The sequence below is a fragment of the Symphalangus syndactylus genome, chromosome 13 (assembly GCF_028878055.3).
Source record: "Symphalangus syndactylus isolate Jambi chromosome 13, NHGRI_mSymSyn1-v2.1_pri, whole genome shotgun sequence".
Taxonomy (NCBI): domain Eukaryota; kingdom Metazoa; phylum Chordata; class Mammalia; order Primates; family Hylobatidae; genus Symphalangus; species Symphalangus syndactylus.
The window spans coordinates 70,622,413-70,648,372 of record NC_072435.2 but is presented as its reverse complement, the minus strand read 5'-3'; the positions used below and the strand labels follow the sequence as shown (position 1 = coordinate 70,648,372).

At 35.3% G+C, this 25,960-nt stretch overlaps 1 protein-coding gene across 3 annotated transcripts in view; it reads left to right on the top strand.

Annotated features, from left to right (window-relative positions):
* CAPS2 (calcyphosine 2) overlaps positions 1-25,960 on the top strand; it is a 118,072-nt gene that overhangs the window by 61,675 nt on the left and 30,437 nt on the right. Inside the window, exons 3-10 of one of the 3 annotated variants that reach the window (XM_063615083.1) lie at positions 4,196-4,289; positions 5,267-5,376; positions 6,489-6,538; positions 8,547-8,592; positions 8,682-8,795; positions 10,565-10,741; positions 15,691-15,813; positions 19,607-19,674. In XM_063615083.1, the coding sequence (XP_063471153.1) occupies positions 5,296-5,376; positions 6,489-6,538; positions 8,547-8,592; positions 8,682-8,795; positions 10,565-10,741; positions 15,691-15,813; positions 19,607-19,674 (659 nt within the window). In that variant the 5' untranslated portion in view covers positions 4,196-4,289; positions 5,267-5,295. Of the gene's footprint in view, positions 1-1,123; positions 1,150-4,195; positions 4,290-5,266; positions 5,377-6,488; positions 6,539-8,546; positions 8,593-8,681; positions 8,796-10,564; positions 10,742-15,690; positions 15,814-19,606; positions 19,675-25,960 lie in introns of those variants that run through there. The other 2 variants (XM_063615082.1, XM_055235973.2) reach the window with 2 other exon arrangements.

Here is a 25,960-nt window from a genome sequence, read left to right as displayed (position 1 = left end):
TGCTATTTATTTTTGCTTTTCTTTCTATGTGGGGGTAATGGGAGGATGAATTTTATGGAGTGCAGCAGAAAAATACAGTGATTACATTATACCTCATTTCCTTCACTATTTTTATACTTTAAAAATTTATTTGTATTTTTACTCCCAAACTTGCTCCAGGAAATACTGGAAATATTCACGTTTTGATACATACATTTTGAGGGGAGCTAATTTTGAAAAGTTACTGCTGATTAGAAAAACATGATTATGAAAGAACTGGATTAACCTTCATAGACTCTTCTAATTTGAATAAATGACTCTTGGCTGTGTAATTTAGGAATGTTAGTGCATATTAGAGTGGAGTGGAACCTTGGAATTATCTCAAACCAGCTTTTTCCCTTTATAGATGAGGAGTTGATGCCAAGACATTGTGTACAGAGCATACATAAAAATATTTAGGCCGGGCGTGGTGGCTCACGCCTGTAATCACAGCACTTTGGGAGGCTGAGGCAGGGTATCACCTGAGGTCAGGAGTTTGAGACCAGCCTGGCCAACATGGTGAAACCCCCTCTATACTAAAGATACAAAAAATTAACCGGGCGTGGTGGTGGGCGCATGTAATCCCAACTACTCGGGAGGCTGAGGCAGGAGAATCGCTTGAACCCGGGAGGCAGAGGTTGCAGTGAGTTGAGATTGTGCCATTGCACTCCAGCCTCGGCAACAAGAGGGAAAGTCCGTCCCCTCCCCCCCCCCACACAAAAAGGCAAAGAATAAAATGCAGGTTTCTTGATTTCTAGGCCTTTACCCTTTCCATACATCATTTTAAATTTTAATTATATATACACACACAAATACACATATATATGCAATTATTCATGTAATCATCTATATGTACATGTTCACACAAATTTAAAGTAATATCCATGTCTAATATCTATATCTCTAGATATATATTGCAGTCTTTAAAAAAAATAAGTGCAAGCTCCTTGAGAGCAGATATTGCAGCATATGCTTAAATTTCTTCTCCTCAAAACGTCATTCTGGGCTCTGCGCACAGACAGGTGCCTTATGAAATATGTTAAACAGAATTCAATTAGACAGAGAATTACACAACAACCGCCGTGGATCCGGGCCGGACTTTGGTTGTTTCCCTGCTCAGGAGAAGCGCAGGTGAGTGAGTCCGCTCCGGCTCCTCGCCGGGGTTTAGGGACGCCGCGGAGCCAGTTCCCTGGGAGGCTCTGGCGGCTGTAGCTGAGATTTCGCCCCTTTGGGTTTTCCAGCCAGCAAGTACTTCTCAGAGCGTGGCGGGGTCTCCGGCCACAAGCTCAGTTCGGGTCAGCCAGGCAGCGGAACTGAGGAGGCAGATTGGTGGGGGCGGGAGGTGGTGTAGAACAAACCAGGGACTTAGGCCGACGACCTTTTCGTCCCTGGAGGTGAGAGTGTAATCAGAAGCCCTGCGCTGCGGTGCCTGTTGCCGGGCAACCTGCAGACGCGGGCCTGGACTGTCTAGACTCTCCTGTCTGAAGCTTTCTGAATGCGGTTTTTGGAGGAATCGCGCTAGTTTATACCTTTTCCAGCTCTTCTAACTCTGGACCTCTTCTTACCGAGCTTGTTAGGTGAAATCAGGCTGGCTGTCTCTTGTGCCCCTCGCCTGTCCTGTCCAGGAATCCCAGTTAGGTAGGGGATGGGGAATTCCTTCTGCTACACTGCAGGTGCTCTGAAGTATAATATAATTTGGGAGCAGGGAGAGTGATGTGGGTGAAAGGAGATATTACTCTGTTTTGCTTGAAATTAGGAATGACCTAAGTTTCAATTCAGATATCTGGGTCTGTAGTCGTCTGGGATCCAACACAGACTTGGTCCCTACCTTCATGTAGCTTAAATACTAAATTGTATTTACATCGCTTTCTTTTTTTCTTATTTATGCGCTGAATTAAATCAGTTTAGTTTTTGCTTTTCATTTTTTTCTGATTTGATATAAGTAACATAATAGCCAGTAATATTACTACCAAGAGAGAATTGATAATAATTGGTAGTGGAAATAGTCATCCTTTAAAAAAAATGAGGGAAATGGGAAGTGTGTTCAGTTATTTTTGGTAGCCCTAAAGACATTAGCCAACAGTATTTATTATATGCTAGCAATATCATCTCATGACGTGCAGCTATTTGAGTGGGGACAGAAGCCATTTAGAAGTGCTATCCCTTCCTTTTGCTACTCCCTATCTCCAACATAGCCCAGCTGGATATTCAGTGCTTGACAAAGACAACCCTTGGCATAGGTTTCAAAGATTCTTTCACAGCCAGTTGTTTGCTGATTCTTGTGCCACCAAGTTTAGATTTCTAATTCTTTAGTCCCTACGGCTAATTCCCCTCAGATTCTTCTATTACCTTTACCAGTGAGGATGAGTACTGAAAAGAGATCTGAAACCCACGTGTGAATTCAGGTCTGCAATAACTGGAAAACATTTAGCGAAGTACAGTTCACTTTTCTGGGTCTCAGCTGGCTCGGTTTGAAGATCAGAAGGTTGAGCTGTTTTTGTCTTTGAAGCCCTGTCAAAATCTTAAAATTATCTACATAGGGTGTCAGTTGCCTGACTGCTCTAATTCGATAGATCCGAAAGTGTTCCATATACGACGGCATTGCCCTTTGAATACTCTTACTGTATCTAAGTTAATCACTTTTGTGTTATGTCATTCTGAATTAACTAACTTCACTTATTTAACAAACATTCGTTAAGTTCCTACTACATTGTGGGCTTTCTAAATCCTGAGACATAGGGTGAGCAAATATGAGGCTTACAGTCTAGCATTAAAGACTAATAGCTATAATGTAATGCTGTAAACATCTTATCCAATTGAAGACAGAATTTATATGTTGTCATTGTGATTATGTTACAATTAGATGCAGAGAAATGAAAGGAATCTAAGAATATGTATAAAATGTATACATGTATTTTGCGATACATTAATTTACTTATTAACTAAATATTTACTACCCATGCTTTATTAAGGGCGAGAAGCGCCAACCTTCATGGTCTTGACTGTTTATTAAGGAAATGAAAATCTAATGACAGTGAAGAGTGAAAATTGTCATGACTGGGGAAGTACAGGAACTGGGAGGACCTGGACATTTGAGGATTTACATGTTTCTGCTTTTTAAATTTGCAAATAAATTATACTGATTTTAAATGACCGATAGCGATTTGAAATAGCTAAAACTGTTACTAGGATATAAATAATTGAGAGACTGATGTGTGGAGAAAATCACTTTGCTGATTGTTCAGGGTCCTTATCTCAACTTGGGTTGGTTAGCCAGAAATCATCATCGCAAATACAATAATTTGTGTGATTAAACAACCAACCCAACCCTGGCCTCCAAAACGAAACAATAGCAACTTTTAAAAGTTGCTTCTTTGTGAAAAATAGCTCTGGAAAGAAAGCCATCTGTAGTGCTATAGGAGAATTTTTCAATCTAATGATTTGTATTTTTTTTCAGAATATGTTTACTATTGGTTGATAAGTCTCCTTGACTTTACTTAGAGTGGAATTCCAGGCTTATGGCAAGGGATTTTTAGAGGAAGAAGCTCTAGGGATGGGGTGAAGAGAACCATGTAGATAAGTTAGTAAGGAATTGGGATATCTTTCACTGGGCATGAAATGAAAGTATATTTTAATAATATATTTTATTAATTTCATAAATAAAGTATATTTTAATAATTTTAATAAGGTATATTGTAATAATAATGATGGCTACCATTTATTGAATGTTACATTATTTCAACAGGAAAAGTACTAACATTAAATTCATTTTACATATTACATAGAAACATTGGTTCATAGAGATAAAGTTTTCAAACTTAAATTATGGGAAAATGGCAAAAATCAGGATTACAATGTATGTCTGTCTAATTCCAAGCTGGCAGGATACCATGCTATCTTTCCTTTAAAAAACAAAACAGAAATAATTTACTATTAAATAAATCTAAGACTATAGAAAAAGAAAGTATGGATAAATATTTAAATGTAAAATTATCCTTGGTAATAAATATAAATGTGAAGTATAAAATATTCAAAATTTCAATGAAATATATTCATTTGATTTTTATTTTGCACATATTTGCAAGTTGATTACTTTCAATATCCTTTTGTTAGCATTTTTACCAATCACCACATTATTACTAATTGGACCATTTACTCCATTTTCTTCTTTTTCTAGATGAAGAATACTGCTTGTTAAAAATATTTTCGGGCGCGGTGGCTCACGCTTGTAATCCCAGCACTTTGGGAGGCCGAGGCGGGCGGATCACAAGGTCAGGAGATCGAGACCACGGTGAAACCCCGTCTCTACTAAAAATACAAAAAATTAGCCAGGCGTGGTGGCGGGCGCCTGTAGTCCCAGCTACTCGGAGAGGCTGAGGCAGGAGAATGGCGTGAACCCGGGAGGTGGAGCTTGCAGTGAGCAGAGATTGCGCCACTGCACTCCAGCCTGGGCGACAGAGCGAGACTCCGTCTCAAAAAAAAAAAAAAAAAAAATATTTTCATCAGCCTACTCTGGCAAAACCAAAACTCATAAAGGTTTGGGAAATGAGTAAAGGAAATAAATGTATATCTCGTGGTAGTAGAGAAGAGGGAGATGCATTAGTTTTCTATTGTTGCTCTAAAAATTTTTTTAAACTTAGTGGTTTAAAACAACATAAATTTATTATTTTATAGTTCTGGAGGTCAGAAGTACAACATTAGTCTTAAGGGGCTAAAATCGAGCTGTCAACAGGGCAGGTTCTTTCTGGAAGCGACAGAGGAAAATCCATTCCTTGCCTCTTCTGCCTTCGGGAGGCTGCTCATGACCTCTTCCTCCATCTTCAGAACCAGAATGCCTAGCATCTTCACCCCTCTCTGACCTATGCTTCCAACCTTACATCTTCTCTGTCTCACTCTGTTCTTCCTGCTTCCCTCTTACAAGGATTCTGGTGGTTACACTGAGCCCACCAGAGAATCCAGGATAATTTTCCCATCTTAAAATTCTTAATTCATCTGAAGTCCTTTTTGCCATGTAAGGTGGCATATTTACAGGGTCTGAGGATTAAGACATGGCCTTCTTTGGGGGCCCATTATTCATACTAACACAGGGCATAATGTAATTGCCCTATAAAAAGTTGATATTGGTAAAAGCACTAAAAGTGATTAACCTTATGATTTCTTTCCAGGTAAACTTGTTAGGTAATGTGTATGACTTATTTAAAATTAGAGTAATAATTATCATTTAACATTTACTCTACCTTTTTCAAAGTATACTGCATGATAAATACAGGAACTTGAATGGATTTAGAGGTTAAAGGAGTTGCTGCCACTTCTAGGAGCCAAATTCAGCCATTCTTTGGAAGAAAGAAGCCTCTACAAGTATGTGAGCTCTATATAATCTTCTTTCAGGATGACTTATAAATAATTTTTTTACCTTTTCTTCGTGTTTTATGACTACTTATATTCTCAGATATTTAGGATCAACATTTCCTAGATTTGAAGAATGGAACCACCAAAATTGAAGATAATAATTACTTAAAAAATTGCCACTGCTTGAATTAGTTTTATTTTTTAAAATTAAGCTTATTGTATTATTATTGTTATTTAAGAATATTTGTTTAAGGAAAATATAAAAAAAGGAAAATGGTAGAATGTAATTTTTGTGGTTGGTACTAATATCACAAAAAAAGCACAAGTCAGATAACATTTCAGAAATAGGGTATAAGTGCTGATGGGTGAATTATTTTCTATTTTCATTAACTTGAAGTTTTCCTAAGACTCATATATATCTTCTATTTCATGGTGGCTAAGCTTGCTGTAATTTTCATGCCTTGCAGTTTTTTTTGGCAATAAGATTGAATGTTTACAAACACATGCATATATTTGTTACTTTCTTTCTCAAACCCTTCACTGTCTTCCCATTACCTTAAAAACAAGGTCCAAGTTCCCTAACTTGTACTATAATGTAACAGCTTGGCCCTACCCCCCTCGCACTCTGGATTTTACCCCTTTCCAAATGCTGGCTCTTATCTGGAGGCCTGTGCAGTACAAGTTGTTTCCTAGCTGAACCAATTTTCTTTCTTCTCTTTTCATCTAGCTAACTCCTCCTTATCTGTCAGAACTCCTGTTAAAGGTTGCCTTAAGAAAAAAACAAAACAAACAAAAAAAAAACAAGCTTCCTAAATTCCCTAGAGTAGGTTGGGCATACTGCTATGTAATCGCTCTGTTACAGACCTGTTTTTTCCTTTATTGTTTATTTGAGAGAAAGTCTTCTCCAGCAGAGTGGTATGTGGGTAGGAATTATCTGTCTTGCTTGCCATTTTATCTGTGTCTCAAGCACAGTAGGAAGGGGCTTAATAAGTATTTATTATATAGAGTCTACTGAGAAAAATTATAATTAGCTTTATTGCACTGACTTATTGTGTATCTGTTAAAGTATAAAGGGTATATTCATATTCATACTAATTCAAAAAAATTTTTTTAAATTAAAGCAAAGGTGGACTTCTGAATCATGGACAAACCAGAATTCTTGCCCACCAGTGTAAGTTATGTTTCTTCACGTTTGGACTGTTTAATGGGCACATATATATCATACATTGACTAGTTAAAAAAGAAAGCAAAATTATATATGTAGCTATGATTGTGAACCACAGAAAAATCTATATGCATATGGATAGGCTAAAAATTACTATACCAAAATTAAAATAGCTTTTGTGATAAGATGGTAGAATTATAGGTAATACTTCTTTGGTTTTTTATTTTCCTTAATATATTTTACATTTTCCTGAAAAAGTGAAAATATTCGTTTATTTGGAAAATTCAGCTATGTGCATTTATTAAAGAGATGTATAAATTTTTATCCTTGTATAATTCATATAGTTGGCATGAATTTAAGGATAATTATGTCTGTGCTTTAATTTTGAGGAGTATGACAATTTTATGAATCTTAAAATTATTTTATTTTTGGTTTAGAGTATATTAATTTATGTTTTATGTTACATGTTATTTTGACTTTTAAAATTTGGAATAATACGATTTTTATATTCTTTCAAGTATTTTAGATTACAGAGCTTCTTTAAAAATAGAAATTAAAAACTTAGTAATTTACTAGGCTGAACCACACAATATTGACATTTCTGAAGATCAAAATGAATAAACATCAACATTTATGTGGTTCTGTGTGATAGATTACCTGTGTGCTCATCTTGACATAAAGAATAGAGTTGGGTGCAAGCACTAGATCCAATATATTGAGTGAGTAACAATGGCTTTGTCAGTTGTGTGCAGAGAAAAGTTTAAGGACTGGTTTTCTGAAAGTGTATTATAAGTTTATTGTAAATTTTACTTGTTTATTATAAAGAAATTTAAGCATATATTAAGTTGATTATAGCTTTTACTGATATAAAGGATGTGTAGCAATCAATTTACAAATATTAATCAAATATATAGTCTCTCTTGTAGATTCCATGTAGCCAATCGATTTTCACAGAATTGTCTCTTTGTTTTGTTGCTGAACTCTGTATCTCTAGCTAACCTGTGGTTGTAACTGATGAACTAGTGTAGTTCCAACATGAATATTGGTTAATATTTTTATTTACTTTAAAAAGTGACATGAGTGATTTCTTGGCTGAGTCAAATAATAGTTTTCAATATAAAACCATGTTTCTTCAGTGTATTTTGGGGCTATTCACTGTGTGACAGGTATAGACATGATATAATTTTAGGTTGAATCTGCATTATTAACATTTTCTCCACCACTTGTTAAAGTTTCAGAAATCAACCAAATATTAAACCAAGTCCTATTCATAACATTTGCCAATTTCAGTGTAAATAATCCCACCAAGTCTGTTTCAGTGTACTTATACGACATCACTGAGCACAGCCTTGGAAAGAGATGCACACTATTACACTACCATAGAGACAGGATAAACATAGATACATAGATAATCTCTAGAGCACAGATAATAGTGAAGTACAGTGAAATCATCAGGAAGTGATGAATTTTGAGTATTTATTTATTTATTTTGAGACGGAGTTTCACTCTTGTTGCCCAGACTGGAGTGCAATGGCACAATCTCGGCTCACCACAACCTCCGCCTCCCAGGTTCAAGTGATTCTCCTGCCTCAGCCTCCCCAGTAGCTGGGATTATAGGCATGTGTCACCACGCTTGGCTTATTTTGTATTTTTAGTAGAGACGGGGTTTCTCCATGTTGGTCAGGCTGGTCTCAATCTCCCGACCTCAGATGATCTGCCTGCCTCGGCCTCCCAAAGTGCTGGGATTACAGGCATGAGCCACAGTGCCCGGCCAAATATTTATTTAATATAATTTAGTTTAATTATAAATTTATATGTATTTTTAATGATGGATGTGTTTAATGACCAGTTTGAAAAATTACTGAACATTTAACAAAAGCCTATCACAAGCCAGTAGAAGCCATGGCACTATTGGTTTCAGTGTACCTATTTATAAAAGATGTAACATATAAGATTTGCAGTTATTAAAGTTTCATGTTAAAAAGTTACGGGATACATAGGTTATTTCTTTCAGGGTCCCACGACTTGATTTGGGAAGCCTTGTTGACTCTGATGATGAGGTAATTTTTATTTAGTATTTAATATAATAAACGTTAAAATGCAATATTACACATAGCATATAAGAAATATCATTAATTTTATTTTTTAGGATAATTTTTCATATATTCCACTTAGTACAGCAAACCTGCCAAATTCATCTTCTACTCTTGGCTGGGTCACACCATGTCAAACTCCATATACTCAGTACCATCTAAATAAATTGGTTAGTATTTATTTGTTTATCAATTTTCAGAATTTTAGTGTGCATTATTAGCACTGGATTTAATCTCTTAATAAAATTTAAAAATTTTATTATGTTCAGTCTATGTTTTGCCAAGTTTAAATATTTTATGTATTTAAATACCAAACCATAAGGTTGGTGAAATAATTTTTACTTGTTTTACATTTTGTCACACATGGAAATTGGTATTTTAAAATTTTTAAATGAAATCGGTAAAGTACACATATATCCTAATATGGAATTGAAGAATTTTTAAAATATGGCAAACTCTTAGATCAGATCTTGCTGGTTAAGCAATGTAAGACTGGTCTCTTGGAAACTGATTCATACTTTAGGCTGCTGGGATGCTATGGAGTAAGTAGCTATGCTCATTCCAGGTTGTCTCCTTGAGACATGTTTATGCTTAAAACATATCTAGTGTTTTGTTCACAATTTGAATATAGATTCTGACTAGTATAGGAGTAGGGCTTTTCTGTTTTTGTTTTTTGTTTTTTTTTTTTTTTTTTTGAGACGGAGTCTTGCTCTGTCTCCCAGGCGGGAATGCAATGGCGCGATCTCGGCTCACTGCAAGCTCCGCCTCCCGGGTTCATGCCATTCTCCTGCCTCAGCCTCCCGAGTAGCTGGGACTACAGGCGCCTGCCAACACGTCCGGCTAATTTTTTGTATTTTTAGTAGAGATGGGGTTTCACTGTGTTAGCCAGGATGGTCTCGATCTCCTGACCTCGTGATCCGCCCGCCTCGGCCTCCCAAAGTGCTGGGATTACAGGCTTGAGCCACCGCGCCCGGCCTTTCTGTTTTTGTTTGTCTTTTCACATAGCTGACTCTATTCATGTTCTTAGTTTCATTTTGGAAAATTGCGTGAATAATACCCTGAAGCTTTGCTTCATCCTTCTCCTCTGGGTTAGACATGAATATCCTCAACACTTTTCAAGGGTTGGACTGACTTTATAAAAAGCTCATTTTGGAATGCCTGTCCCTTCCTAGGTCAATACAATATGCCCTTGTATTTGTATAGCACTTCTTTTAGGTTTCTCTTATCCACTGACTCTATTATCTCTCACTCGCATGGAAATGTGGTAGGGAACCGAATAATATTTCGGTCACTGTAAAGCTAGTGGGAAAACAGAATGAAGGTTTCTGTAAGCACATACTTTACTGAGTGGCAGCAAAATGGTTCAAAATATTTTTTAAGTAAAACTTTTGTTTCCTTGAATGCAAATGCAAATGAGGGCAATTGTTTATTTTTGGTTTAAGAGAAAAACAAATTTTATTTGCAAATATTTCCATGCTTGCAAATAGATAGAATATCTTGATATTCTAGAGATGACAACCAATGCTTCTCAGTATTAGTGATCTTCAATTGCTCTATCTATTATGAAAAAATGGTTAACAGTGAAGTTCTTCTGGGGCAGAAGAAAAGCTTATCTAAAACTCCCAAGAAGAAAGATAAGTCAATTTTTCTCCTCTTAAATTCTATTGGAACCAGAATGGATCTTCAGCTAGGAAACAAGGTATAAGATTACTGGTATTTAAGGTAAGTGCCCATTCCGAGCAGTTCTGTCTGCTCTGATTGGTCAGTGATGCTGTCGGTACCAGTTGAATGTCTTAAATACCATCTCTGCTTATAACATTGACTATAATGGTCATTTTTAAGGAATGGATGCTAAGGTAAAAGGTAAACCTGTTAATGCCAATAAGGAAAATTAATACTTTTTATTTCTGATAGCATGCATTTTTCTTTTTACCTATAGGATCAGAACATAATACCTGAAAATTTGCCAGCACCAACAGACAAATATAAACTAAAATATAAGCAATGTAAAACTGAAATGAAAGAGGGCTATAAGCAGTATAGTCAGAGAAATGCAGAAAATACAAAATCAAATGTTACTCATAAACAGTCTCCAAGAAACAAGATAGATGAAAAGGTAATGTATGAGGCTTTAAAAAATTCTAATGACATTTAAAGAAAACTGCACATATTACAGAAATCTCTTTTTGTTTGACATGTCTTGCTATTAGTCATAATAAGTATAATAGCTAACATTTATTTCTGCATAGCAAGGACTGTTGTAAACATTTTACTTACATTGACTAGTTTGTTTTTCACAAAAATTTAAAGGGTTATTGTCATCATTTTCTGACAAAAAAATTATAGCCGTATAGTTTTGTCACCTTTTCTCTGTTAGCAGTTTTTCACGTACCTTGGGATTAGAAATAAGACAGTGTAATGTATTTTGTTGACATAGCTGTCTTGAACTCAGTTGGTCTGACAGTCTAAATTTTAAAATTGATAAGTGATTTGAGACTTTATAGTGATCCTGTTTTGTGCAAAAACTACCATTACTCCATTACTGTCTTTTGTCTCATTATGGGAAATGGTTTTTTAACATCATGTGTTGCTGAAATTGTTGTTTTTATGTAATATTAGGTATAAATTCACTATTAATGAATATAATAATAAATTAAACATAATTGTAATGGCTTTCATAATCATACAGAAAAAGTCTATCTTGATTTTTAGAAGGAATAATTTGAAAAACATGATACTAGCGGCCATAAAGAAGAGAATTTTTAATTTTAATAGATATAATTTTTAATTCAGTTAACTTTCTGTAAGAGTAATTTGTTTCCAGGAAAGTTTTAATGTTGTATTTGCTTAGCATTTTCCTGTAGGTAAATAATAATAAATTTATAAGTAGGTATGACATTTCAGCTATTTTTTAATCCATGTAGGAACTATCTAGAATGAAATAAATCACACAGTATTTAGCTGAAAGAGTAACAAAATTAATGGGATTATTTGATCTTTCTCATTTTGAAAACATTTTTCCAGACCCAGACATAAACACAGAAATATGATAATCTGGTGTCTATAATACTAGGCAAGATAATTTCATAACCTTTTAGCATCTTGCCGTGTATTGTTTGCAGGATATACCAAATGATATTTAGATCACTGTACAGATGTTGGGAAAACAGAATGAAGGTTTCTGTAAGCACATGCCTTACTGAGTGGCAGCAAAATGGTTCAAAATATTTTTTAAGTAAAACTTTTATTTCCTTGAATGCAAATTCAAATGAGGACTTTTTTTACTTTTGGTTTAAGAGAAAAACAAATTTTATTTGCAAATACTTCCATAAAATTGGTAAGTATTTATACAGTAAGAATAAAGAGTTTTATAGAAGCCAATATGCACATAAATTCTTCTGGAAAATATGCTATTTTGCCACTTTGATTTTTAGAATCTATATTAAAGGTGTGAAATTATTAAGTTTAATATGTTTTTAGTGGTCTTACAGAAGAACTTCTAGATAAAAAGCATTTCTGTAGATTCTCTGTATAATATTTTTGTACTTAAGAGGTTTGAGGAATTTATTTGATGTCTTTTTAAATGTATACCATTATGAGAATCAAAACTGCCATATAAATGGCCTAGTGGTAAATTCTATTACAATTACATGAATTAACACTAGTAATCTCTGGAAATAGAAGACATCCCTGATATCAGAAATATAAGCCCCTCTTTAAAGCAGAGATCAACATGTAAATTGATTCTCTTTACTGGTAAAGCAAAGCTAAAATTAGAAACATTTAGGATCCAGGGCAAGAACTAAAGGCTATCATTGCTAACTAGTCAGTATGATACATGAGTCAACTGATAATCAGTTGAACTGTAAAATAGAAGTTTGACTCTGCTTGATTCTTGTCTTCCTTCGTTTTGTGTTGCTATAAAGAAATACCCGAGGCTGGGTAATGTATAAAGAAGGGTTTATTTGGCTTCATGAGTCTGCTGGCTAGAAAGTTGAAGATTAGGCACTTGCTAAGGGCTTCAGGTTGCTTTTACTTATGATGGAAGGTCAAAGGAAGCCAGCATGTGCAGAGATCACATAGCAACATAGGAGGCAAGAGAGCATGTGGAGGTGCCAGGCTCTTTTGAACAACCAGCACTCTTGGGAAATAATAGAATGAAAACTCACTCACCTCTGAGGGACAACACTGATCTATTCACGAGAGATCGACCTCCATGACCCAAACACCACTCTAACATTGGGGATTAAATTTCAACATGAGGCTTAGAGGGGACAAACATCCAAACCATGGCAATTCTAATGGTAAATTTCATTTGCTGAGTTTTCCTTCCACTTACTATAAAAGGTGATGAATCTGTTGTTGTCAGATTGTTTTGTTACCTAAAATGCAAACTTATGTGTACATATATATATTTAAAATAATGAAACATCTTGAAATTAAACATGAAAATCATTAAACTTCAATTTTGTAGAAAATAATCTTTATTTCCTAATTGTACGTATCATTATTCATTTCAAATACCTCTTTTTTCACTCTAAAAAAACTTTTAGTTTTAGAAATTATCAATATAATTTATTCATTTATTATTTATTCTTTCAACACATAGTTACTGAATGCTTAACTTTATGCAATACCCCTGTCCAGGCACTGGGGGTAAGTCAGTGAATAAAACAGACAAAAATTTCTGCCTCTAAAGAGCTTATATCCTCATGGAAGGAAATGGCAAGGAGAAAAAAAAATCAATCAATGGAATGATTAATCAGTCAACCCAGCTTGTATACACATGGTGAAAAGTGTGGTATATAGAAGGGATCTAGGAAAGTCAGGGCTTTGGGTATGGGATAGCAACTTGTATAGGATTACGGAGGAGACCTTTAGATAAGATAGCATTTTAGCATACACCTGAGGAGCAGGCTAGTCAGGAGAAACTCTGTGTCGTGAAGTAGGAGTGTTTAAGAAATATTGAGGAGGACAGTGTGGTCAAAGGAGGGAGAGCAAGGGAGAGATGGAAGGAGGTTGGTCAGAGAGTTAAAGGGAGTTTGGGAGGCAGATCAGGGAGGCCACACAAGCCAAGGAAGGACTTTGCCTTTTTTTGTGGGTCAGAAAGCTACTTTGTTCTTTTCAGGATGGGCTTTATTGAGAATAGGACAAAGATAAAAGCAGGAAGACCTTTGAGGAGACTGTCACAATAATCCAGGCAAAATTTGACGATGATGGCTTGGACCTAGGTGATGGTAGCTTCAGACTTGGAACGTCATGGTGCCTCACAAAGTCATATTGTTGCCAGATTCTGAAGGTAGGGCTAAGAAGATTTTTGAGTGGATTGGTTATGGACCTGAGAGAAAGGGAAGACCGAGAATGACTCTACAAGGATGAATGTGCAGGACATTAAACCAGGCACAGAAAGACAAATACTCTGTTTTCACTTATATGTGGACTCTAAAAAACTTGAACCCACAGAAGCAGAGAGTAGAATATTGGTTGCCAGGGACTCGGGAGGAGGGGTTGGGAAAACGGGGACTTGGTGAACAGATATGAACTTTCAGATATAAGATAAATAAGTTCTGAGGAACTACTGTATTTGTGGTGATTACAGTTAATCATGCTGTATTTTTTTCTAGAAATTTGATAAGGAAGCAGATTTTAAATGTCTTAACGACACACACACATATATGCAGACAAATACAAATGGTAACTATGTGTGGTGATGGATGTATTAATTAATTTGATTGTGATAATGATTACATAATCTATATGTATATCAAACCGTCATACTGTACACATTGCATATTTACAATTTTTAATGTCAATTAAATATTTTAAAATAAAAAAATGGATCTAAGGCTTTTGGCCTAAAAGGGTTGCCATTAACTGGAGGTAGGGGAAGACTGTAAGGAAGTCTGGTTTTGGGAGGTTGAATTTGAAATATTAAGTGGAAATATCAGTTTTCCTTTTGTAAAAGGTTGAAAACAAGCTGACACAAAATAAAATTATTTTGAAAGTGTTTTCAACCTGAACAAAATACAGTGCTTTGCTTATATTTGAATATATGCATTAAATTAATCTGCTTAATTTACCTATGAATACTAAGCATCTTTTTGGTGCCTGTTTAAATAAATCACTATTTAGAAAGAAGTATATTAGTGGGTAAATAAATAAAATGATAAAGTATCTTCATAAATTGATTTTTAAATACCTAAGCGAGATTCATTATTCATTTATTGAATAAATATTTGTTGAGTGCTCACTTTGTGTTATCCTGTTCTGCCACCAGGGATACAGCAATAAAAATGACAGACAAGGTTCCTGCTTTCATGGAACTTACATTAGGAGAGTCAAGCAATAAATCCTAAACAAATATATAACAAAATTTTACATAGCAATCAAAGGTCATAAAGACAGAGAGGAGTATTAAGATAGAGTGTGACCTTTCAAAGAAGATCTAAAATAAGAATAAGCCCTGGGGGGAAGAAATCTTATAATCTATTAGATTTGACAAGTTGCTATTTAATGGAAACTTTTTTTTTGTTTTGCTAGGGTAGCGTAAACACATCTCATAGTCAAAGAACAATTTGGTATTTATCTCTTTAGCATCCCAAAGAATCTTTGACCTCGAAGGTTACACTCATCTTTTAGTATTTTATTTCTGAATTTAATTTTATAATAGAGTAGACATGCCCACATTTATTAATTTTTCAAAGATTCAAATTGGACAATAATAATTATAATAGCTGCTAACTTTTATTTAATGCTTACTATGTCAAGTAGTTTTTATAAAGTGTTGGACATGTATTATCTCTTAATCCTTTTTGTTTCTGGTGAAGTAGTTCCTATTATTAATTCGCATTTTATCTATGAGTAACCTGAGGCAGAGAGAGGTCATCTAGCGGGCAAGTGGAAGAGCTGGATTCAAATATAAGCAATCTGATTTCCAGAGCCTGTACTTTTAACTGTTGTACAAATAGTCACTGAGATATTCCATGGTTATCTACTCCCATATTTTGTTAAAAACAAACATTCTAAATATGTGTATGATGCTTCATTTATTTCTTTCATGCATAGTGTGTGCAAGATGAAGAAGCCAACACAGATGACCTTACAACTCTGGATAGGAAAGCCCTCTTACAGCAAGGTTATGCAGACAACCCTTGCGATAAACAACAGAGGGCAAGAAAATTGGATGCAGTAAGTTGTCAGCATTTTTACTTATTTGGTGAGCCATTAATCTTATTTGCTTTCTAAGATTTTAAAGACTGAATGGAATAAATAATTGCAACAATTGAATTTGGACTGGGGTGAATATTCATTAGTGGAAAATTGAATCCTCATTTTTATAAATGATTGAATTGTATTTGGTATATATTCTGTAAAAAATTGTCTTGAATCTTTAGGTGTTTGAGGAATTTAGTTTATACTGTTCAAAATGTGAGTTGGCTGCTATTTATGTTAGTGAGTTTATTTGGTGTCACCCCCTCCCCCAAAAAAGCAGCCTGGTTATTTTTTTGAAGTAATGAGCTCCTAACATTAGATAAATTCAGGCCAGTTAAGGAAATTCCAGAAATAAGTTATTTTTCTTTTTTAGGAAAAGTGAAGCAAAACTCCAGATGCTCAATATTAACTTTAAATTATGTCTTTTACAGAATCAATTAGGTTGGCAAGTATGGTTTAGACCAGTTCTGGCACAAACAGATAATTAAAACATTTCTGTAATGTTCTGGGGTAAGGAGACCAAGCTGCTTGGAGTTGGAGGTCACTGACCACCCCAGAAACCCAAGTAGTGATTAATGTCTTAGGCATACTTATAACAGATTGTTGGAATGCCAGTGTGGGTGGCTCACAAGTTGGGAAAACTCTGGTTTCGATAGCATAAATAGCATAAATAGTAACAAAGCAATATGGATTTAGTTAGTTACATTATTATTATCATTGAGTGGCAATTCAATATATATTTTATTTGGGTCACAATCATCCAGAATCAATTATATTCTGAATTAATAGCTATGTATAATCAATCTCTGGACTACGTGAACTGATTTTCTGTGGATGTCCCAAATTGCAAATTTGTGAGTTCTTTTACTTAAACCACATGCACATTATTTTTTTGGTGCCTATTATTACTTGGATATTTATGTTTAATAGAATGAATATTATCAGGATTATCCTAAAAATTAAAAAAAGCTACTTTATAAGGAAAATAGTGTTTCAAATCAGGCTTATTTTGATATATTCCTGAAGTTATATTTGAAATGGGTATTGCAATAATTAAGGCTCATTGGGTATTGATCTTGATGTAATTCAAAGCAATCTGGATGTTAATAGACTTATTTTCCTTACAACTACATTATTAGGAGCAATGTATCTGAATTCATTATCAAGTTTTATTTTATTTTGGTAGTACTCATTTAACTGTCTCCTTCTTCCCCTAAGGAAACATTTACATGAGTAAGCTTTCAGGGCATCTGAAATTAGCACCAATTTGTTTTAAAAATGTAGGTGAAAACTTCTTTATTTAATTGTAAACTACTTAAGTGACAATAGAAGCAGTGAAACTACGGTTTTTGTGTCCATCTCATCTAGCTCCTTTGTCATTTTCTAGTGTTGATAGATCCTTCCATCAGTGTCGCTTCTGCTTCTAATCTGCTTTATGTTTACACATATCTCTAAATCAGTGTGCCTCCTACAAAGCATAAACCACCATAAGCTTCAACACTGAAGGTGGGCTTTCTGCACGGGCTCTATGGTGTTAATTAATCTCCCCTCTTTGGTTTCTGTCTGGGTTTTACGTCTGTGTTCAGCCGATGTGGATCTTTTCTGTGTATAATTTTAATGTTTTAGTCAGTGTCCACTTTATGAATCACTCTTAGATATTAAAAAATATATGTTGCTTTACTTTTAGGTTGTGCTAATTTTTAAACATTTTAATTGCTGTTTTAAATTTATTACTAAATAAAAATCTTCTAAAGCATCATGAGCTTAGAGAGTGACACAAGATGTATTAAATAACATAAGCTTTATATAGGACATATTAAATGTGTAAACTACACATTTTGAATTTCTACCAAACCAAAAACTAAATTTAGTGTAGGCTAAATAATATTTAAATAATGTTAAATAATAATGTTTAATAATAATTTAGTGTAGGCTAAATAAAAGTGTTATTTAACCTACATTAAATTTAGTTTTAACATTCTTATTAAATTTTGTTTTAACATTATTATTAAAACTAAATTTAGGCTGGCCATGGTGGCTCATTCCTATAATCCAAGCACTTTGGGAGGCAGAGGCTGGTGGATCACTTGAGACCAGGAGTTCGAGACCAGCCTGGTCAACATGGTGAAACCCCGTCTCTACTAAAAATACAAAAGTTAGCCAGCCATGGTGGCATACACCTGTAGTCCCAGTTACTCGGGAAGCTGAGGCATGAGAATCACTTGAATCTGGGAGGTGGAGGTTGCAGTGAGCTGTGGTAGTGCCACTGCACTCCAGCCTGGGCAACATAGCAAGAGCCTGTCTCAAAAAAAGCCAAAAAAACTAAATTTAGTGTAGGCTAAATAGCATTTAAATAATTGTGCCCAATTTTTCCAATTTTCTTACAAGGTTTTACTTTTTGTTTTTATGATATGTCTTTAGACATTCTTATTTGATATTTTGTCTCGATTTTAAATAAAGCCTTTTTTCTAAGGTTACAAAGCCTCTATCTTAATTTCATTTATCGGAGTGATCAATGGGGATGACAGTAATTTACATTCTAAAAATAGAGCAAGCTTTATTTTGACCTCTTAATTTTTTAACCTCTTTTTTTTTTTTTTTTTCTTACTAATACTTTACTTTATTTCTGGACCAAACATTCATAGATAACTTTTTTAAATTTGGCATCAGCCCGGGAAGCAGAGGTTGCAGTGAGCCATGATTGCACCACTGCACTCTAGCCTGGGTGATAGAGGGAGACCTTGTCAAAAAAAAAAAAAAAAAAAAGTTAATGATTTTCAAGTACTTATGGATATTTACTTAAATAGTTTCTTAAGTTGACATTTCACCACTTTGTGAACTCCAAAGGAGGCGTTATCTGAAAGTACACTAAGCTATCTATCATTCCTCAGGAAATGGCCCTCATTTGATTCCTAACTGGTCTACTATTTATATGTTTTGCTGACTCATGGTTCTACCTGAGGCTGAGGTCTTCCAAACTGGCTACTGGGCACTTCAGTCTAAAATCTCCGAAATTTTTTAACCTCTTTTATTTGCCTTTCTAAAGATACATTTTAGTCATTATAGCTGCATGATAATATAATTGGAATTGAATGATTACCAGTATTTCAATTAGATATGACCTAAAAAAATAGTAAAAATAGTTTCAGATGAATTGGAAAAGTGAAAAATAGTATTAAGAGAGTTTAATCAAGCTAGTAATTGAGAAAAGTTTATTAAATATTATTGATGCATTATATGCAGAGAAAATATTATACTTTTGATGAGGAGAGTTTTTGTTTTGTTTTTCCTTGTTTTAGATATTTTATGAAAGGTCGAACAATTCAAACTCAGTTTTGCCTTCTTTTGCTGTGAATAGTGTTAGACTAAGCTTATTTTGTGTCAGTGTCGGTAGCCTTTTTGGAGTAGGTTAAGATGCCTTTTGCAGGACATCTCTTGAGGGGAGGAATAGAGTGGAAGGATGCCATAGTCTCTTTCTCCTTTAGTCTGCTCCATAAAATGCAAAGACAGCTCATGAAAATTCTGATGATTTTTACTGAAATTTAAGTGTATTATTTCTTAGAAAATAAATGATATTTGTAGATTAAATGATTGAAATTTAAATTTAGTAATGATGGAAAGTAATCTATAATCTATAATAGTAATCTATTTCCATCTACATCTAAGATGGAAATCAGAGATATTTAATTTATGTTTTAGAACTTTTGTGTTAAGTATTGTATGGTTCTGCTTTATGGATGGTGAAATTATCTTTATTTAATCCTCCCAGGAAATCATGGCTGCAGAGAAGAAGAAACAGATTGTTGCAGAGCAAGTGATGATAGACCACTTGTCTAGGTGAGAATTAGCAACTGGTAACATAAATCAATTCAGAAAGTTTTCATTAAATTTCTTTTATGCATGACACTCATATCCTTGGTCAATTAAAGGGTGGCTAACTCAGAGGTTCCCAAACTTTCTCTGTTCACCGCACCGTTAGTGTTTTAGTCATTTTTTTTCACAGCACTCTTAGACCAGTAGAAATACCTAACGGTTCTATTTGTTAAGTATTTTTCTCTAAACAACTTAATGAATATTTATTTCCTAACAACTAATGACCATTTAAAAAATAATACACATAAATTGAAAGAAGATATCCGTACTTGACTCTTACTAAGGATCTGTATGCATCTTATGGGCACTGCACAGTGTCTCAAATCCTAGAATCATTTACAATGCTGCCACTTTCACTTTATGTTCCATATTGACTTTCACCTGATATTTGCTTTTTATCATAGCAACTATAGAAAACTCAGCTCTGCAAAGATGTAACATCATTGAAGGAGTATAGTGTACTGTCTTCTTGAAACTGTGAACTACCCTGAGGCTGAACTAGTAGTTTACTTGGTGTGCAAGTGATGTCAAGTATCACTGAGTTTCCCTCAAAAATTAAAAATATCCCATAGTGCCCCTGTGAGTTCACTGTGGTACCTCAGGGTTCCTTGGTGCAGTTCGAGAACTGTGAGACTGTTAAGAATTTTAAAACCCCTTAGAAAACTAAAGTTTTAACATACGCAGTGCTGAATTGCTTGATAATATGGAACTATGCTAGAATTTCTGAAGAGGTTGGAATAATCTACTTCAAGGAAAAAGTAAGACTTAGCTTTGAAAAAACTGTTTAGTTATGTGGCAGAAAGAATGCATGACAGAAAGAATGATGGGTGTTTCTACATGCATGTTTTTCAGTAAATTCTTTGAAATAATTATACCTAGAGTATCCCATGTCCCTCCTTCCATTGTCTCATGAACGTAGTGTTTTCACCTCCACCATCCATGCCTCCAACAACTTTTTTCCATAAGTAGTGACATCCATATTGCTAGACTAATGATTTCTCAGTTCTCATTTACTTGACCCATCTGCAGCAGCTGTCTCATTGGAAACTTTATTTTCTTTAAGGCAGGTTTTTTGGTTTTTTTTTTCTGTATGGCTTCCTGCACGTGACACTTGACTTCTCCTACCTTTCTCCCCTTCTCAGAATCTCTCCTGGTTCTTCTTCATCTTCCCTACGTGGGTGTGCCCAAGAGCTCAGTCCTTGGACCTCTTTTGTGTTTGCTTTTTAAGTGATCTCATCCAGTATCATGCCTTTAAAAACCACCTATATTCTGATGCTTCTCTAAGATTTCAATTTAACTTTCTCCAATCTGAGTGTCTGAAATTTTATTGCCCTCTCTTCCTCCATGACCACATCTTTAATTTTCCTCCATGGTAACTCAATTCTTCATGTTACTAAGACCTAAAATCCTGGTGATGCCTTTGATCCCTTTCTTTCTCTCAAATACTATATCCAGCTTGTCAACAAACATGCTCAGTCCTACCGTCAACATAGATTTACTCCCTCTGCTGCCACCATCCTGTTCAAACTTATTTTGTGTGTCTCCTGGATTATTTCAGGGACTACTTAACTGGCCTCATTGTTTCTGCATTTGCCTCTTACTGGTTTATTTTCAACCCGGCACCCCATAGTTAATCCATTAAAAGGCAAGCCAGATAAAACCTTCCAGGAATTTCTCATTTCAATCATAGTGAAACCTACAAGACTCACGTATTAATTATGTGTCACCACAAAATTCAGTAGCTTAAAAGAAGAGTAATTTTTGCTCATGTGTCTTTAGGTTAGCTATCAAGGCTTGCCATGGCTGGAAGGGCCTTACTTTTTATTTTGGCCAGTTGTATATGAGCAAAAGCAATGGTCTTAGGTTTGATCTTAGGCTTTAAATGATCTCATGTGTTTCCATTTGCCCTTTAGTGCTTCTGCCACCTTTGAGAGAAGAACACTGCTTGTCTAGCCTGGTAGTCTCAAGAAAAAGGTCCTTCTACAAATGCCACTGAGCTACTTAGCTGAGACCATCCTAGATAAACAGATTTCCAACCAACCCGCATTTGCATGACTTAGTTCAGTTGAGGTTAGCAGAGTCATATATAGCTGTGTGTAACTGACCAAAGCAAGTCAAAAGCTTAAGGTCAAGGGGTGAGAAAGTACACACCACCTATAATGAGGCCATAGCAAGGATATGGATCAGGATTACTAAAAAACTTGGGCCGATAACACAGTCTATCCAAGCCCACCATTGGACCTTGGACCTTGGACTTCTCTGCCTCTTATCTATTCTCCTCTAGCCATTTGACTTATCCCTGTTCTGGAACATACCAGGTTCCATTCCTGTCTTAGGTACTTTGCATTTATTTTCCCCTCTTCTTGGAATGCCTTTTCCCCAGAAATTTATATGTCTGCTTACTCATTTTAGCTCATATCTTTACTTAGAAGTCACCTTGGTGAGGCCTACCTTGGCCTCACCATAAATAAACCATAAATAAACTTAAATACATAAATTTATGATCTCTTGCTCAAAACTTCGTATCTTCTTACCGTTTCTTTTTTTCCTCCATAGGGACATGTAATTCATGTTATATTTTCTCTGTTTATCATGTTAATTGTCTTTCAGCCTCTTCAGAATGTGAGCTTCATGAGGGCAGAACACTTTGGAAGTTTTGCTCACTATTACACTCCCATTGCCTAGTCTAGTAGCTGTATAGTAAAACTTGTTGAATAGGCAAATGAATGAATGAACTGGAAAAGAGAACTTAAATACAGTCAGCAGAATTTGATTTTAGGTTTAGCTATGTGACTAATTCGCTGTTTGAGCTTTCATATTTTCCTTCTCTATGTCTTGATTTTTGCTTCTGCCAAATTAACATTAAGATTTCTTATAACTGTAACATTCTATGTATGTATATTTAACACAGAACTGATAAATAAAGTGTGAGATTAGAATAGGTGCCACTTTTTTATAAATGCCAGCCTTTTTCATTTGGGAATTTAAAAAATATCTTAATGCTCAATTTAAAAAGAAGATTTAGTTCCTAACTTGGCACACAAATGAACAGAATCTACAGTATATGGTAGAGATGACTAAAGCTTTTCCTGAATGTTCCAGCAATTGAAATAACTCAATAAATTCATAAGTTCTTCTATCTTTGAATTGCTGTTTCATTTTCATAGTTTTGAAGGTTCATGATACCCTTTAAAAAATGTCTACTCATTTATTCTTTTATCCAGTTAATCATCAAATTTATTCAGACGTAGGGTTTTGCTAGGCAAGTAGAAAAAGCCAGAGAGGGCAAGATTGTTAAAAGGTGTATACAGGATTATATGTTGATGAATCATGGAACCCAACCTGGTTAAGGAGGAAAGTAAGTGTTACTGGATGGTGCTGTGTAGTTCCAGGTTCTTGGTGTCCTGAACAAAGAACTGGACGAGACGAATGCAGATAGCGAAGCAAAGCAGCAGAAGTGTATTAAGCTCAGTATTACACTCTTGGAGTGGGGGAGCGGACTGAGCTCTGTGAGATGAAATCCACCTTAGTTTGGTACTTTGGGTCCTTTTATGTGTTTTTTTTGTTTGTTTTCTTCTGTTCCCAAGGATGCCTAATCTCTAGCCCGTGTCTGCCTTTTGATTGATAGATGTTGCTTAGTTAATTTGGCCCTTATGTGCTTGTGTGTCATCTCCATCCCATAATTCTAAGTACATGCATGATATGCAGTCCATATGCATGAACCTTAAGTAGCTAATTACCATATTGGGTCATTTTAAGCATACTTCTTTTTAATGAGCATGCCCATCTCTGAGGAGCTGCCCCTGACAGGTTTGGTCCAAACCTAGCTGGCCATGGGGACTCCTTACCCACTTTATTTTTTTATTTTTATTTTTTTTTTGAGACCGAGTCTTGCTCTGTCGCCCAGGCTGGAGTGCAGTGGTGTGATCTTGGCTCACTGCAAGCACCTTACTCACTTTTTTGTCTCACTTTTGTTTTGGCTGCTGAACCTCTGCTTCTTATCTCGCTTCTTTCTCAGTCACCCCTTCACCTTGTTTCTGCTCTCATGCTTTTACTTATTCTGTTCTTTATCCAACTTTTAATTCTTTTTGCTATTTTCCTGCATCATTTCCCCTATTTTCCTGCCTCATAAGGATATGAGAACAACCTATCATTCTTACCCTTAAAATAATATTAATAACAACAATAACAAATCAAAACTATTACCAGTGGAGGGTGTCCAGGTTCTTTGCACTTTGAACAAAGAATTGGACAAAACACAAAAGTAAAGCAAGAAAAGGATGACACAACAAAAGCAGAGATTTATTGAAAATGAAAGTATACTCCACAGGGTGGGAGCAGCACAAGCAAGTGGCTCAAGGTCCTGCTTGCAGAATTTTCTGGGGCTTAAATACCCTCTAGATGTTTCCCATTGGTTACTTGGTATACATGTAAATGTATGTGATGACAAATACATACATACATTTCTTTCTACTTTGTCTATTTACATACTTTGTCTACTTTGTCTATGTAAATGAAGAAGTGGCCTGCAATCAGTCTAATTGGTTGTGGAAAGTGACCAATCAGAAGCTGAAGTGAAGTTACAAAGTTACACCCTATGTGAACATCTGATTGGTCATGGAAAGTGACCAATCAGAGGCTGAAGTGAGTTACAAAGTTATCCTCCTATGCAAATTTAGACTTGGCCCACAACCATTGTGATTGGTTTTGGGAGGGGACCGATCAGAGGTATTTTCAATTTTTCATCTGCCACACAGGAAATGGGGGTGGTTGCAAAGGGAGTAGCCTCTGGTCCTTTTGTTCCTTGGGTGTGGAAAGTTGGGATTTTCCTTTTGATTTAGTTCTAGGAAGTCAGCGTGAATGGACCTTAGGTTTCCTGCCTCCAGACCCTATTCTTCTGCCTTAAAAACACAATGACACCTATGTTCCTTATATTATTAATTGAATCTCATTTCACATTGTTCAGTTACTATAGATCTTTCTACTTGATGACCTCAAATCCAATTAGTTTTCTAGTTCTGTTGGTGTTTCTTGAATTTGTTCTTTCTACTTTATTTATTATTATTTTTGTTTGTTTGTGTTCTCTTGTATTTATGTATTTTATAGCTTTGGGGTACATGAGATAATTTAACAATATAATTTGTAAAGATCAAGTCAGTGTACTTGGGATATCCATAACCTTAAATATTTGTCTTTTCTGTATGTTAGAAACATTTGAATTATTATCTTCTAGCTACTTTAAAATGTACTATATATTATTGTAACTATAGTCACCCTACTGATCTATGGAACACTGGATGTTTTTTCCTTGATCAAACTGTGTGTTTACTGCCACCTTAGTGCAAACCCTTACTATCACTTTTCTAGCCCATTGCAATGCCACCTGATGGGCTATCATGCCTCTATATTTATTCATATTCAGTAAAATATGCAGTAAAAGGGGAATTAGGAGGCAAAGCCTCAACTATTGAGTGCTTCTGTAATACTTAGTAGATTATAGGTACTCTCCTAAACAATATGTATATGTTAACTAATTTATTTAATCTTCACAGCATTTCTGTGTGGGAGATACCATTATTCTTTCTTTTATTAGAGAAAACTTTGGCCCAGGGCAAAATGACCAGATAAGGCTACATGGCTAATTATCGCAGCAGGCAAGGATTGAATCCAGGCAATCTAGTTGCAGAGTCTGTACTCTCATCCATTACAATGTGTGCAGTCCTCAGGTGTGTCCTCACTGTGCTGTCTACTCCTGTGGCCGTACATATATTGTTCCTCTGCTTGTAGTACCCTTACACCTTCTCCTCTGAGTGCTAACTTGTACTCAATTTTTTTTTGGATTATATCATAAGAATCTTTAATGTTTAACATTGACTCATGGTGGGGTTGAAAATATGTTTAGTAAAGTATGCCAAGTGCCCACATTGAGACCAGTTCCATTCAAATCAGTTCATTCTGTGAGGATGTTTCCTGTGCCCAGCAAGGTCATGAAGAGAGGGGCCTTGACTTTTCTCTTGGTTAGGCCAGCTTTGCTGGTGAGTTCTTCCAGACTTTCCAGGAGCAGCCTACCCCAATACACATCATCAGTCCCATACGAAAGAATAAGATGGAAACTTTCTCAATATATTTCATCAGTTTAGCACGTCTCTGGCACAAAAATTCAAGAAAGGTAGCACGAAAGTGAAAGTGCCAACCAAACTTACTTATAAACAAACATGCGTATGTCCTAAACACTACACAATAGTACCCA